Source organism: Culex quinquefasciatus, chromosome 1 (assembly GCF_015732765.1).
Source record: "Culex quinquefasciatus strain JHB chromosome 1, VPISU_Cqui_1.0_pri_paternal, whole genome shotgun sequence".
NCBI classification, from domain to species: Eukaryota; Metazoa; Arthropoda; class Insecta; order Diptera; family Culicidae; genus Culex; species Culex quinquefasciatus.
Genome location: NC_051861.1, coordinates 85,701,262 through 85,714,441, shown reverse-complemented (window position 1 = coordinate 85,714,441; position 13,180 = coordinate 85,701,262). Strand labels below are relative to the sequence as shown.

The 13,180-nt window shown below is 36.6% G+C and overlaps 1 protein-coding gene and 1 non-coding gene across 2 annotated transcripts; one reads left to right on the top strand and one right to left on the bottom strand.

Moving 5' to 3' along the window:
* Nucleotides 1-1,555: 1,555 nt before the first annotated feature.
* Nucleotides 1,556-2,659, bottom strand: LOC119766923 (vegetative cell wall protein gp1-like; the record flags this gene model as incomplete). The annotated part of the gene is made up of 1 exon (XM_038253424.1): nucleotides 1,556-2,659. A coding segment is annotated over one exon (1,104 nt), but the record flags the coding sequence as incomplete, so codon positions are not given.
* Nucleotides 2,660-8,883: 6,224 nt separating this feature from the next.
* Nucleotides 8,884-8,955, top strand: Trnaa-cgc. Its single transcript has one exon. It is a non-coding gene; the product is annotated as a tRNA-Ala (tRNA).
* Nucleotides 8,956-13,180: the final 4,225 nt, after the last annotated feature.

Sequence of the window (13,180 nt, the reverse complement as noted above, 5' to 3'; positions counted from 1 at the left end):
AGAAAAATCGGTTAAGGGTCGCTATTGATCGTTAAAGTTTGTATGAAAAAAAAATCGCAAAAATTTAACCTTTAACCTTAAACTCAAATGGCTGATATCGATTTTTTATTGTCACCCTAGTCCCCGGACTCAAAATTAGGGACCAAAATTGCCACATTAAACAATGTTAGCCCTGTACTGTGTGAAATGACAAAGTTTATGAAGATTTAGATGAAAAGTTTTCGATATGAAAAACAATTTCAAATCCGCTTGTCTTTGCTCTTCCAAAACCAAAGACCAATCCACCAACTCTATTATCGCTGCCACCGACACAATGTTGTCACTAGTAGCATTTGCCTCCATCGTGGCCAAAACTGGCAACACATTATTATTATATCCAACTATCTGCCGTCGAAGCATAGTATGAGAGTTCATAATTTGCTGCTCGCGTGTGTGCTTGCCAAGATGATTAGCGGATTATAATTACTTCCGATTGTCGTTTTCTTCGAGACGTTGCTGCTCCATTTGCTCAAGATCGGCCCGGGGACACCCCTTATAATACGGGTTATTGAATGGGGCTTTCTTAGAGCAGACTTGAAAAGATGGATAGTTGCAATATTTGCGATTGTGTTGTGTACAAACACGCGAGGATGATTTACAGGGAAAAATGCAAATTCTATTTGTCTTTCAAGTAGCTTCCTCAGAAGCGAACAAACTTTTCCCTCAAATTTGAATCTGGAAACGTTCTCGTTTCGAGGACACTTTTTAGTAAACAAATGTTAGAGCAAGCTCATATCCACACCTCTTCACAGAAAGAGAAAACACTACTTATTCTAGTGAGGGAGAAATAAAAATACACAAACTTTCAAGCAGTTTTGCACAACGAACCCACTTTAAAGGTTGGTTTTTGCGGTTTTTGGGATATGTGAGAGCGGATAATGGACGGTGGAAAATCTGCATGCCACCCCGTCAGCCACCACGGGGAAAACTTGTTCAATTTCCGCTGCTGCCGGAACTCTACCGGAGTAGATGCTAGTAGTTTTGAAGAGGAGAATGCACTCCTTGAAGCAGTAGCGCTCTTGAGATGGAATTCGTGCATTTAGAACGTTGGAAACCTTGCTGAAAAGTGAGACTTTGGAAGTTTCATATCTTTGTTTAGATTTTTACAACGATTGTTTTGGAGATTTTTATCATATTTATTGTTGTAGGCTGTTTCCTTGAATTATTATTTCTTTAAACATACTTATCGATTGGTACTAACTAATTGTTCAATTTCGACGCTGTCGTGCTATCTTGTCGCACGTCGTTTTTTGACGATCCGAGAAAAACGCGTTATAATGTTTGATCATAAATTAATAATAATAAGATCACGCAATATCAACAATAACAAACACTTTTTATTTGGCTGACCCGAAGCATTGTCCTGAAGTTTGGTTGAATTTGGTTGCCTGAATCCCAAGTTAATATTACAAATGTTTACGGTAGTCTTACTTGTACTTATGTCAAACGCGTTCTGACCTGAAATCCCCTTGGCAAGTTCTGGTTCTGGTTCTGGTTCTGGTTCTGGTTCTGGTTCTGGTTCTGGTTCTGGTTCTGGTTCTGGTTCTGGTTCTGGTTCTGGTTCTGGTTCTGGTTCTGGTTCTGGTTCTGGTTCTGGTTCTGGTTCTGGTTCTGGTTCTGGTTCTGGTTCTGGTTCTGGTTCTGGTTCTGGTTCTGGTTCTGGTTCTGGTTCTGGTTCTGGTTCTGGTTCTGGTTCTGGTTCTGGTTCTGGTTCTGGTTCTGGTTCTGGTTCTGGTTCTGGTTCTGGTTCTGGTTCTGGTTCTGGTTCTGGTTCTGGTTCTGGTTCTGGTTCTGGTTCTGGTTCTGGTTCTGGTTCTGGTTCTGGTTCTGGTTCTGGTTCTGGTTCTGGTTCTGGTTCTGGTTCTGGTTCTGGTTCTGGTTCTGGTTCTGGTTCTGGTTCTGGTTCTGGTTCTGGTTCTGGTTCTGGTTCTGGTTCTGGTTCTGGTTCTGGTTCTGGTTCTGGTTCTGGTTCTGGTTCTGGTTCTGGTTCTGGTTCTGGTTCTGGTTCTGGTTCTGGTTCTGGTTCTGGTTCTGGTTCTGGTTCTGGTTCTGGTTCTGGTTCTGGTTCTGGTTCTGGTTCTGGTTCTGGTTCTGGTTCTGGTTCTGGTTCTGGTTCTGGTTCTGGTTCTGGTTCTGGTTCTGGTTCTGGTTCTGGTTCTGGTTCTGGTTCTGGTTCTGGTTCTGGTTCTGGTTCTGGTTCTGGTTCTGGTTCTGGTTCTGGTTCTGGTTCTGGTTCTGGTTCTGGTTCTGGTTCTGGTTCTGGTTCTGGTTCTGGTTCTGGTTCTGGTTCTGGTTCTGGTTCTGGTTCTGGTTCTGGTTCTGGTTCTGGTTCTGGTTCTGGTTCTGGTTCTGGTTCTGGTTCTGGTTCTGGTTCTGGTTCTGGTTCTGGTTCTGGTTCTGGTTCTGGTTCTGGTTCTGGTTCTGGTTCTGGTTCTGGTTCTGGTTCTGGTTCTGGTTCTGGTTCTGGTTCTGGTTCTGGTTCTGGTTCTGGTTCTGGTTCTGGTTCTGGTTCTGGTTCTGGTTCTGGTTCTGGTTCTGGTTCTGGTTCTGGTTCTGGTTCTGGTTCTGGTTCTGGTTCTGGTTCTGGTTCTGGTTCTGGTTCTGGTTCTGGTTCTGGTTCTGGTTCTGGTTCTGGTTCTGGTTCTGGTTCTGGTTCTGGTTCTGGTTCTGGTTCTGGTTCTGGTTCTGGTTCTGGTTCTGGTTCTGGTTCTGGTTCTGGTTCTGGTTCTGGTTCTGGTTCTGGTTCTGGTTCTGGTTCTGGTTCTGGTTTTGGAATTTCAAAGAGGGTTTTTTCGGAATTTTGAACATTTGGATTTTGAGTAGTGTTTGTTAGAAAGTTGTAATCACTCAAACACAGCCATTTCAATTGACTTCAATTGAGGACAAATCCTCCAAAATTCAAATTTATTCCTCCCTGTAGAGCCCCGGACAATCCTTCGAACCCTGAAAAGGAAAAAAAACTCCTCCATCGTGCTCCAAATCGTATTCAAATAATTTCAATTGCCTGCCCAGATTTATTTATCACTTTGTTCTTCGACAATCACTTCAGCAAGCCATAATTTCTCACTTGTCTCCACAAATCGAAACTCCATACAAATGGCAATGATGGTCCCTCCACTCGGGTGAGGATCCCTCGTCAAGGGACAATAAACGTGGGAAAAATTCCACAGTTAAGGGGAGGAGAGATTTTTCGCCTTTTCCGTAGATTTCGATCCATCGACGTTCGGCAAGCAGCCACAGAAAAAAAGCCAAGCCAAGAAGCAATCCGATTTGACATAGGTATTGCCGTTGACTCCGATGGGACCACGACGAGAGGGAGGTACAAATAACAATAAAATGCAAATTTATCGAATTCATAAAATACTTTATCCTTCCGCACGGCACGGCAAAGGAGCCAATCGAAGTCGAAAGTCAACGCAAATCGATGTATAAACACACTTTTAAAAAGGCGATTCCGGACATTTTTACAATTATTTCCCTTGTTACGGAGAGGGAGGGGGGCCAAGATAACGCCGAGCAGAGGACAATCTTAGGGTCCTCTGTCAGACCACCATAAACATTAATTTATCGGAATTTATTTTTATAGATAGATTAAATTCCGGAATGTCTAATAAATTTTTCAATACGCCAAGACAGCGGCAAACAAGAGTGAAGAGGATTGCAGCCAGCAGCTGGCGAAAGGTATTTTGATAGCGATGGTGAACTTTATTGCATTATTTAAATCGAACACTTACATTAGGAAGATTCTGGGGAAATGGAAATTTGTAAGCTCTTTTGTTTTTTTTTTTCTATGGGATCTTAAACCAAATTGATTTGATTCTGATTTTGAATAAGTGATTAGAACGCTTCGGATTTATGCAAACTATGGTAGATTTGAAAGGACAAAACGCCTGAAGTTATGCTTCAATCTCATCATTTTTTTTTGTTTTGACTAGCATACTTAAATTAAATTATTATTTTTTGAACATTATCCTAATAATTAAAACTACTTTTTCTTCAATGGAAATCCCTGAAGTTATGCTACGTACAAATAATTACAGTCTTAACGCCTAAAAGTAGACAATGCCCCATCCTCGCTAAAAGCCACACCAAAAGCCAACAATCTTCAAATTCGTCAAGAAATCACGTTCACCTCAACGAGGAAAAACTTCTCTAGTAATTATCTTTTTCCTCCACGGATGCTTTCCCCGCCAGAAAGCGAGCGGAAAATTAATCCCAAACCAAAGCTCGCCGCAGGCAAAAATGACTTGACATTTTTTTTGTTTCGACTTGATTGGAAAATTAGTTCGGTCGCAAATATTTGCACAATCTATTGCGCTTTAATCACTCCGGCATCCTTGGTCGAACCATGTCACTGGGGTCTTTTTGCTTGGGAGGGAGGGACATTCCCGAATATGTTTCGCCCCGTAGGTCGAAATGATTTACGGTGGCCGGGTGTATTGAACGGTCAGGCAACTTTTAAATTTATGCCAAACAGAAATGCTGGACGAAATTTGGGCGCACTTCCCGCGTTTTTTTTCAGGTTGGGGAACAACGGAAAATGTGTAATGATAAATATTTTTGTTGAAATTTATGATAAATAAATGCCTGATTTTTTTTTATTCTGGACCCACAATATTTCAATGCGTGGGATTTTGTATTTTGTTTAATTATGAGCGAGTTTTTCACCGATGTGAAACAGGTCGTATCGAGGTGCTCCGATTTGGATGAAACTTTCAGCGTTTGTTTGTCTATGCATGAGATGAACTCATGCCAAATATGATCCCTCTACGACAAAGGGAAGTGGGGTAAAACGGGCATTGAAGTTTGAGGTCCAAAACACATGAAAAATCTTAAAATTGCTCGCATATCCGTAAAACTTCATCAATTCCAACTATCTTAAATGCATTCGAAAGGTCTTTCGAAGCCCTTCAAAATGTGCTATAGACATCCAGGATTGGTTTGACTTTTTCTCATAGCTTTTGCAAATTACTGTCAAAAATTGATTTTTTTAAAACCTTAATAACTTTTGGCAACAACCTCCAACACCCATACTCCCATAGGTCAAAAGTTAGGGAATTTCATGGACTATAAGCCTACGGTATTAACTTTTTGGCCAATCGCAGTTTTTCTCATAGTTTTTCGATTTTTCTAGAACAAACATTTTACAACGTTAGTTTTTGCCCTGTAGGCCAAGAAGACGGCACTTTTTGGTCTCAATTTTGTCATATTCGGAATCCTCGGTCAATTTCACGTAAGTTAGAAATATTGGAGTTGTAATTTTGATTTAAAAAATAATTAAATAAAACATTTTTGAAAAAAGAAATAGATCTTATTTACCCTATGATCAATACGTCAAATGCTGTATCAAGTAGGCGAAAACTTGTTGACCCCTAATCCGACAAAATTCTAAATAATTTTTTAATTAATTCTAAATGGCATTTTTTCCAATCAAATTCAAAATTCCAACACCTCAATCTAATGTAAAATTTTCTGAGGATTCCGAATATGTCAAAATTGAGACCAAAAAGTGCCGCTATGGAGGCCTACAGAGCAAAAACTAACGTTGTAAAATGTTTGTTCTAGAAAAATCTAAAAACTATGAGAAAAACTGCGATTGGCCAAAAAGTTAATACCGTAGGCTTATAGTCCATGAAATTCCCTAACTTTTGACCTATGGGAGTATGGGTGTTGGAGGCTGTTGCCAAAAGTTATTAAGGTTTAAAAAAAATCAATTTTTAACAGTAATTTGCAAAACTATGAGAAAAAGTCAAACCAAACCTGGATGTCTGTAGCACATTTTGAAGGGCTTCAAAAGACCTTTCGAATGCATCTAAGAGAGTTGGAATTGATGAAGTTTTACGGAAATGCGAGCAATTTTAAGAATTTTCATGTGTTTTGGATCTCAAACTCTAATGCCCGTTTTACCCCACTTCCCTTTGTCGTAGAGGGCTCATATTTGGCATGAGTTCATCTCATGCATAGACAAACAAACGCTGAAAGTTTCATCCAAATCGGAGCACCTCGATACGACCTCTAGAACAAACCGAGCAGAATCTACAAATACTGCCTCATATTTTTTTAAATCTTTATTTAATGTTGTGCTTATTTTATGGAAAAATCTGACATAATTTTCTATTTAAATAAAAAGTTTGAGATTTTTTTTCAAAGTCGTCTTTTACAGTCTTTTTGAAAGTTTCTGTTTTCATTTTATTCGCAGAATTAAACAGGCAGAAATTAAATGAAAATTGAAGCATAATCATTTTTTTGCCAATAAAATGATTAATCATTCAGAAATTGAAAAAAAATTAAATTAGCATAACATGAAACAAAAATGGACTTCTTACATGAGAATTTCTCCACAAATCGGCTGATTTCATGCCTTTTTTTATTTTTTTTTATTTGGCTGAAATATTTTAGGGGCCTTCCCTATGACCAAAGAAGCCAATTTGTAACATTGGCTCACCCATAAAACTCTTCATTCAACTATTTGAAATATTATATAATATTTTTTAAAGGTTCAGAAAATTTAAAATTTCTTTAAACATTGTCCACGGAAAATTGAAAAATAGGCCTCTAATTTCTGAGATTCAGCGAATAAAATAAAAAGAAACATGAAAATTGGTCAAAGTTTAAGTCTAAAACACAACTCCTCATTTAATAGTGCCAATATCTCTGCAACCAATGGTGAAATTTTCGATGTTAAAAAAATAACGTTTATTTACTTGTGATTTTCTGAACTTTTCAAAATGATTTTTTATTTACTTTGATATCTAAAATAATGTTTCAAAAGGACGTATAATATATTTTCTAGCATAGGTATTTGAAATGTTAGTCATGGAACTGATTTTGTGAGATAAAATCTAACTTTAAGTGACTTTATCTTGAAAACAACGCACATTCATTCGAAAGCTTTTGTGTTGATATTTCGATCGATGTGTAAAAAACTACTCATTTGAATATTTTATGTAAACTTTTTGAAGAAAAAACATTATCGCACGAAATCCAAAAACTCAGAAGACTCACTTAGGAAAAAATATGAAACAACGGGTTATTGGTTTTGTTATAATTTGCGATTAAAAATTTAGTTCGATATTAAGTAAAACTAACCTTTGTCTAAAATGGCGCTTAACCTACATATCAATTTGAGTTTAATTCTAAAAATACATGTTTATTTTTGACTTCTTTTTAAAGCAATTGAAAAAAAAGTATCTTGAGAATCCCAATTCTTATTTTGATATTGAACATCGTCTTTTTTTTTTGTTTTTTAGAAATTGAACTGCTTAAAAAAATAACAATTTAATTTCACTTTGCTTTGGATTTGAGAATTTGTATATGCATTGATATGATTTACTAAAAATGTAAAATTGATTAATGTTATGAATCTGTCAAAAAATAGGCAAAAAGAAAACCCAAAAAAATGGTAACCCAAATATTTCAAAAGTTATTGCTCTTGGCCTCTGTTTTATTTTGTTGAATGTGTCAGTTGAAAAGCAAACTTGTTTAAAAAAACTATTTTAAAGTTGTTTTGTTTTATTTTAGATTAAAGGAACAATTTAACACTTAAAATCAGCTTTTTATTTGCCATAAATGCATAAACAAGTCATATGTTTGCCGTACAATATGATGTAATGCCATATTTATATTATATAATTAAATAAAAACGTCTGATTTACTCAAAAACTTGGCATATATCTAGCAATTTTAATAAAAATTCAATCTATCTGCAAATTTTGTTGCATCTTTAGGATACACAACATCCAAGGAAGTTGTTGTACTCTTATTCCGAAATTGCCAAACCTTCTGGCATTATCCTCCAATAATTTGATTGCAAAATTAGTCAAATATTGTTGTAAATAATTTTGTTGACATTGCTTTAGGAAATGTATCAAAATTTAGTTGATTATTTTTTTTATTGTATCTTCTTTTTTTTCTTGGAATTTTTTTTTCCTTTCTCTGCATTTTTCATTTTTATCTTTTTTTTCTTTTTCATAAAATAAGTTTAAATCATAATTTGAATCGTCGTGCAAAAATCTTTGCTTAAATAGGGAAAATTCAGTTTGATATTTAGGGGAACTATATCCTTTTTCAGCCAATTTCTATTATCGGCCTATCAGCACTTTGAACATGAATTATAGCTTTCATAAAGTATTTTTGACTGTTCCAAAGTAATAAATAGTTCAAATAAAAGTAAGCAGGCAACTCTCCATTGTTGATACATCTGAAAATGTTGATTTAATAGCGGAAAACGACAAAAGTGATGAGAATTGGTCAAATAGCTTAGAGTGATTAAAATGGGTGTATTTCTCCTAGTTAATTGTTTGATGTCTTGTTCTTATTTTGTTCTAGTCCTGACCCAAAATTTGTTATGTTCTTTTTGCGTTCCCCACCTTCATGGTTAGTTAGGTTATCAAAAAAAACTTTCAAACGAGTCCAAAACATTGAAGATCTGCTAACCCTCTCTCGAGATATGGTCACTTAAGTGACATTTATGTACTTTTTTAAAGACGGATCTCACTTAAATGTATGTAAAATATTTTCGGATCCACCATCCGACCCATCGTTAGTTAAGTTATCAAAAGAACTTTCCAACGAGTCCAAAACATTGAAGATCTGGCAACCCTGTCTCGAGATATGGTCACTTAAGTGATATTTATAAACTTTTTTATTCCGGATCTAAAAAATTGATGAAATTTGTGTACAGCTACTGTTGGTAATGAGTGAGGAAGGCTCCAACCACATAAGTGGATTAAGTTAGTTTTTTTTTTGTTATGGTTTGTTGACGAAAATTCCTCTTTTGATAACAATATTTATCTCTGCGTTTTCCTTATTTGGTCACAAATTCGATACATCCGTATATAAATTGGGGATGTAGCTCAGTGGTAGAGCGCTCGCTTCGCATGTGAGAGGCCCCGGGTTCAATCCCCGGCATCTCCAAGGTAATCTTTTTTTTAATGCTAGTTTTCGATTGCTTAGCCTGAGATGAGACTAGATTAAGGTAAGGTTTACTCAAACGATTATCGTTGTTGTCATAGTATCATGGCGTATGTGCCTTTTCGAAAAAAAAAGTGTTTATGACGCTATTTTTCAACACGTTCACACGAAATTGTTGATGATATTTTAAATAAAAATGTTTAAGAAAACTATTTTTTCGAAAATAATGCATGTTTTAAGAAAACAGCGTTCTCAGTGTTTTGTAACCGTGAAAACATATATTATATTTTTATCATACGCCCCTCACACACACATTGCTTTTAGAATAAACTCCCGGTAGGTTGAGCAAAAACCCCAACCTCAATCCGTGTGCGATTCTCTATACGGCCGTTACGATTGCCGGCCCAGAGACAGCTTGACAGGATTTTGCATCCAGCTTTTTCACTTAAAAAACGGAAATAAAACTATCTTCCTGCTCCGTCCTACTCCTCCACCCCTCTATGGACCTGGAACCACCGGTTCTGCACGGTGGAACCCCCCGCCACGCTTGTTGGCTCAGGATCAACCAGGATTCACACAGGGCTAGAAAAGCCAGTTCACACATGAATTGATTTGAATATTGTAGTGTGTGTTCAGGAGCTTCCCGCTGAGGATAGAGGTAGGTGACCCTCACCCGCTCCCCTCACATGGAGGGGGCACTACAAGCTTAACTTTTTGCAGACCTAACTGAGGACGAACAAGTGGTCAGGCAGTAAAAATTTTATTTTCAACTCCCGGGAATGTTCTCCACAGGATCCGGACTGGCCGTAGAACCTTGCATGGGTTGGCATTTTTCAACCGGAAGGCGGACCGAAAAAACAGATGCACCGGTTGGAACTCCTGCCAGCAGTAACATATGCGTTTTTGGGGGGCCGGACTTGAAATAGTGCTGCTGTTGACCCTGGCGCTGGGAGGATGTTAAATTGTTTATTTCAGCTTTTGTATTTTGCTGTCTTAAAAAAATATGATCAACAAAAATTTAAATGATGTGTCCTTAAACCATGTGGACACTTTTTTTTGTAAAACACGATTAAAGACGAGTTTTTTCAATAATTTGCAGCCTGAAACGATAATGATTTGGAAGAATGGGCTTTTATACGGGTAATACCAACGCTAACTCACACGAAATTGAAAAAAATGCTCCGAATACTCTTCGATTTGCGTGAAATTTTGTGCTTAGGGAAAATTTTCATCCCTGATCACGAATCCAAGGTCCATTTTCGATATCTCGTGACGGTGGGTTGGTACAACCCCTTCTGTTTTTGAACATTCTAAAATAGTAGTTTATGCAACAAGTTGCAAAAAGAGGATTTTTTCAGCACGAGTCGTACATTTATCCAACGAGGTTCACCGAGTTGGATAAATACGAAGAGTGCTGAAAAAATCTAGTTTTGCAACGAGTTCCATACAACATTTTTTGCAATTCCGAAAAACACACACTGAGTGAAATTTTAAGTCAAATTTTCATGTATTTTCTCAATAAATCGTTTAAATCAAAAAAATGTTGAAAACTGTTATTTTTCAAAACAAGTGCTAAAAAGTTCAACTTTTCAGCACCCATTTCAGTGCTGAAAAGTAGAACTTTTTAGCATTTATTTTGAAAAGTGTTGCTATTCGATTCTGTTATTTTTGGTACAGAAAAGTAGGCTATTTCGTCGTTCAAGAATGACAGGAAAAGTAAGTAGTTTCACGTCGGAATTGCAAAAAAAATTTTTGAGTGCATAATTGGCAAAGGGAGCGCGTGGTCGTAAAAAAAAATATTCGGAGTGAAAAGTGATTTTTTTTGTGTGTGCCTTTTGTTTCGCATTTTTGTCGTGAATTGTGATATAGTTTTCGATAAAAACGATCCGAGTTCGTTAGGTTTATCGCGTAACAAAATTATTTTGATTCATCAAGAACGTCGTGTGTGTCTTTTTTGTGTTGAAAAGACCTTCCCATAGCTCCGTAGCTCGGAGGGCTCGACGTCGGTTGTTTGTGTGTTAAGCCCTCTCCATAGCATCGTAGCTCGAGAGGCAACGAAAATCAATACCTAATCTAGCTAATAGAAAGAAGATAGGAAGGCACTTGATGATTGAGTTCGTCGCGTCTATTCCGTAACAAATTCATGAACTAAATGATTATATAATTAAAAATCAGACTACGCTATCATTGCAGCATTGCGTTTAACACCTCATACTATAAACAAATATTATTTGGTTTTATCTTTCCACAGCCGGCTGTCTAAGATTAAACCATTTCATTAAAAATTTAACAACAGTTAAACGGGAAATGTCTCATCCGCAGCATCCGATTGCTTGCCTTGAGAATAAAACATAATACCTTTCAACAAACACTATGATTTTGGGTCGCATCATCATCTTCTATGATGAATCCTGACCAAACACCCTATCCTACTAACCAATTTTCAGGTTCCTGGCGCTCGTGGGGTGTAAGCACAGAGTAAATCAGCTGCCCTAGTAGCAACCTGCGCTAACTAACATTCCCGTCCCTTAAAATCGAGATCTACAAACTGACATGGCGGGCGCCGTTGGTGGCCAATGACTGTTACCTATTCGCAACTGATCTTGTTTTGGAAGTCATGGTGTTTTATCTTTTCAGCGCATTCATACATGCTGTTGATAAGGGAAACACCACTAGATCGTCGAAGCCTATGATCAGTAGTGCTGAAAGGATATTACGGTTCTGTTCAGCAACGGAGAAGGACAACCATGGGTGGTCTCTCATGCTCATGCTCATGGAATTGCAAAAAATTTTTTTTTTTCATTAGCTTGAAATAGTGATGATTTGGAAATTTGGTGTTAGAAGGACTTTTATGATAAATTTGACGCCCGATTTGTATGCGTAAACACACAAAAAAAATCATTTTTAAATTTCTTGTTTTTTTCTAACTTTGCAGGATTATTTGTTAGAGTATAACAATGTTCTACAAAGTTGTAATGCAAACGATTTTTTTTAAATTAAATATATCTTTATTGAACATTCTTACAAAAGGGTAGAGTAGTCATCAATGAGATACGGGGAACAATGATAAAATGGCTCTCACAAGTCGTAGTTTCAATCAATCAGGCTCATATTTGGGGGAAAGGTGTGTCTGCTAGATACTTATCTGCCATAATAGTGGCTTTGGTTATGGACGCTCCCTTGAAAAGTTATTCATTAATGTTTGTTTCTGAGGTGTAAAAGTAAATTATGGACAAAAATACTTTTTCGCTCGTAGGCTGCCATTTACACAAATACTAATATTTCCTCAAATTTCTTTCGACGTTCCATAGGGATTGAGCTGGGCTACAATGTCCTTTCATTATGTTTGGCCAAAATTTAGAATATACCCAGAATCCAGGGCTGTCTCATTGTTACCCACTCAATACAATAAGTCAATAAGACACTTCGATTTTTCTTCATTAAACTTTTCAAAATCTATGGAAATCTTTCAAAAAAGATTTTTGGCGTATTTATAGAGTGAGGTTAAACATTTAACAAAAAATCCAAAGTTATTTGGTATAAATATATGTATTTTACAAAATTTAAATACTTTTTAGTATAACTTTTGTTGGCAAAATAGAGTGTCTCATTGTTCCCCAGCTGTCTCATTGTTCCTGCCAAGTGCGTCTACAATGAGACAGTTGAATAACTCTGGCTGTAGATGTCGGATCGATCTCATATTTTGATCAATGTTAGAACACATTAAAAGAAAGAAAATGTAACCAAAAGCTCATTAAAACATTCTGATGAAAAAATTAGAAAAATTAGAAAAATTATTGAAAGTTGAAAACCAAAAGTGTCTCATTGATGACTACCCTACCCTAATTACATTTCTTTTACATGCTAATTGGTATGGCTTAGTGCTCTTCATCTTTGTTGTATTTTTCGTTTTATCATTAACTGATCACATTTGTTTATTTACTTCAAACTGTTTTACATTTTTGCATTGAATTGAATACATTTGGGTAAAAAAGAAAAATCACTTTAACAACTAATCCTAACTTAAAACTAAAATAAAAATTCTTCGAATTCTTCAAAATCATTAGAACGAGTAAACTACGAACTGTATTTTAAGATGAATGCTCCAAGGGTTCTTACTTATTCCTGGCGATTTTCGCACCCACGCAGTGTTGTTGTCATCTTGATGAAAATGTTTAAGTTCTTGTGGTGGAAACAGGTCACTGCTGCCTTCTACCGTTGATGCAGG